Source organism: Anguilla anguilla, chromosome 5 (assembly GCF_013347855.1).
Source record: "Anguilla anguilla isolate fAngAng1 chromosome 5, fAngAng1.pri, whole genome shotgun sequence".
NCBI lineage: Eukaryota > Metazoa > Chordata > Actinopteri > Anguilliformes > Anguillidae > Anguilla > Anguilla anguilla.
Window position 1 is genome coordinate 54,333,631 of NC_049205.1, and position 2,890 is coordinate 54,336,520.

At 41.9% G+C, this 2,890-nt stretch overlaps 1 protein-coding gene across 1 annotated transcript; it reads left to right on the forward strand.

The window, feature by feature from the left end:
* The first annotated feature begins 903 nt into the window (after positions 1 to 903).
* Positions 904 to 2,671, forward strand: LOC118228130 (achaete-scute homolog 1b-like). Its single transcript, XM_035419446.1, has 2 exons — positions 904 to 1,823; positions 1,990 to 2,671. Exon 1 carries the CDS (start codon positions 1,163 to 1,165, stop codon positions 1,817 to 1,819), a length of 657 nt encoding a protein of 218 aa, XP_035275337.1. The 5' UTR covers positions 904 to 1,162; the 3' UTR covers positions 1,820 to 1,823; positions 1,990 to 2,671.
* Positions 2,672 to 2,890: the final 219 nt, after the last annotated feature.

Sequence of the window (2,890 nt, forward strand, 5' to 3'; positions counted from 1 at the left end):
CGACTTCTATATTGCAAATCACACTCACTAATTTATATGGAATGCATGTAGATTTTTTTGGGTCAGTGTTTTGAGAGTACGATGCATTTGCTTATTAAATCATGCCCACCAGAAGCAATATTTATATGACTATATAGTCTAGTTGTACCTTAAATACAGGAAGAGAGAGTCCGCAAGAGCTTTTAAATTAAATTTGGCTTTATGTCCCAGATAGGCCAAAGTATTTTCCTTAAAGACGATCGTTTTTTCTTTCTCCGAGAAGATACAAGGGTGTAAATGGAGCAAATGTAGATACAAAATTCATGTAATACATTATATCAGTTATGCCGCCCGTTAATAGTCTCCATAGCCTACAATATGGTCATCGTATGTACATCGGAAGTTTATTAACATAAACAGACTTCTCTAACAAATATTTTGGACCAAATCTATTCAATGTATTAAAATAAAAAACACATACAGACCTATAGCTACTACAAGTTCTTTAAGCATTTACTTGTAGCATATACCTATAGCCTGTACACAGAAAGTCAATAGAACTCGCACTGGATCTTCTAATAACACTTCCAAAGTTAAATATAATTCAGTTATGTTCTTGCAAACAGTAACCTGGATACCAGCGAGTACGCCCGTGGTATTCAAAGTTTTGAAAGCGGAGAGGAGACGGGTAGGTTGAGGAGAAGCAGAAACTCTTAAAACTTGAAGTCTTGCCAGTGGTGCATTGTCAAATTCAATAGACATTTCAAGGAACCAAAGCATTCATCTTCTCCCTTCTTTGTGTTCGCCCCGTCGCTGCTCATTAGAATTAACCAATAGGCTTTCGAGCTGGCTATATTAGAATGTAAATGAGCACAGCGCGTGCTCCGGGTGCTCTGAAAGCCGCGAATTGTTCATTGAGCTCCCCGGAGCCACGCGCCTGGCTCGCGAAGCCGGTGAGCAGAAGAATCACTCAGCGGGGCGGGTCCTTCCAAGGAAGCGTGCATCTTTAAAGGGGTGGGGTGTAGGGCGCGTGTTGAAAAAGAGGAGAGCTGCCAAAGTTCGCTTCAGATCAGCCACTGGAGAAGGTACCGTCAGGATTTAAATCCAAGACCACAAACCGAGACACACAGTCTACGTAAGGGAACTAAACAGTGGTCTACTTCTCCAGCTCGTTAATTGCTTAATGTGTGAGAGGGTTTATGTGAGTAACCTATTTCAGTTAGTTGTATATCTTAACTCAGAAGCAATGGAAATCACTACAACACAAACCAGGCAAGGCGCTTATACTGTTAGAATTTCGGAGGGCCGTTCCCCGGTCACTGTGGAAACCTCTACACATGAATGCGGCATCCTCAACGTTGCAAGCCTGCAGACCAAGGGCAAAGTGCTGAAAAGACAGCGCTCTAGTTCGCCTGAACTTCTCAGATGCAAAAGGAGGCTGAGCTTCAATGGGCTGGGCTACACTCTTCCACTACAGCAACCTGTCGCTGTGGCCAGACGCAACGAGCGCGAGAGAAACCGGGTCAAACAGGTCAATTTGGGTTTCCAGACGCTACGCCAGCACGTGCCCAACGGGGCAGCCAACAAAAAGATGAGCAAGGTAGAAACGTTGCGTTCGGCAGTGGAGTATATCCGTGCGCTGCAGCATCTTCTCGACGAACACGATGCGGTGTCAGCGGCGTTTCAGTGCGGGGTTATGTCCCCTACCGTATCTAACAACAACTCGGTGGACCCGGAATCCCCCCACTCTATCTACTCATCGGACGACGGAAGCTATGAACATCTAAGTTCGGAGGAGCAGGAGCTGTTGGATTTCACCACCTGGTTCGACAGATACTGATCCGGTAAATGAAATATCATTTACGCTTTCACAACCAATAACCTATGTTCAAAAATAATCTGTTCAACGTTAACAACTTTAAAGCAGAATGTGGTGGGGGAAAAACCCATTGGTTCGTTCATTCAAGTTTTTGATATTAATCATTTCCCTTTTCTTTCCGACAATTGCAGGTGCCAGAAATAAACTTTAAACGAAAGGGGATTATCCGGAGTACTTCTTCCTCGCCGTTTCCATGCAACAAGGCAATTGCTGTGGTCCCAGGAGTAGGACTAACAGAAGAAGCTACGAATGTGCGCGACTGGGTTCACCGGACATGGCGTCCAAGGACAAGGGCACGACACCAAGTTAATCGAGTTAACATTGTAACAGTTAATTTAAGTGCAATTATAATAACTATATTTAGTTGTAACTACGAAGGCAGCCTGACTCAAAGGTAATTTGGCTGTGTCGCTGTACCGATTTGAAAAACCGGTCCCAGAGCCACTGAAAGTTCCAGAGAAAAGCGACAGTTTAAGAACTAAACACTGAGTCGGCCATGACTGGAAAATGGCAAGATCGGTTTAATTCGTTTTCTTGTGAATGTTGCTTTTAATTAGTTTACGTTTTAAATTTGTATCGCTCGTTAAACTGCATAATAAGAAGACGTAAACGTGCGAGCGTGGGGTAATTGCGCGATACTCCGAACTTTCCGAACATTCACGTGCTGGATTTTCACATTTTAATAACCTATTTATACATCTGATCTGTTGAAAGAATTATTTGAAAGGTTTTCACTTCTATGTACGATTGGTGTTTCCATTTATGCACTTGTATCCCCATTTTTGTACTAAATGTACATATGAATTTTAAGAGATAGGCTATATTTTTGTATAATATTCTATAAATAAATATTTTATTTATGCTACACTTTGACTTTGAAAAGATTATGAATGCAACAAACTGTCTACTCATCAGTCATGAAGAAACTTACACCACAACTTATAAAACTTATTAAGATGTAGTCTTAAGCATTTCTTTACCCTCCCCTTCTCTTTCACAGTTTTTCTCTGTCTCATATTTTAAGTTCAGTTG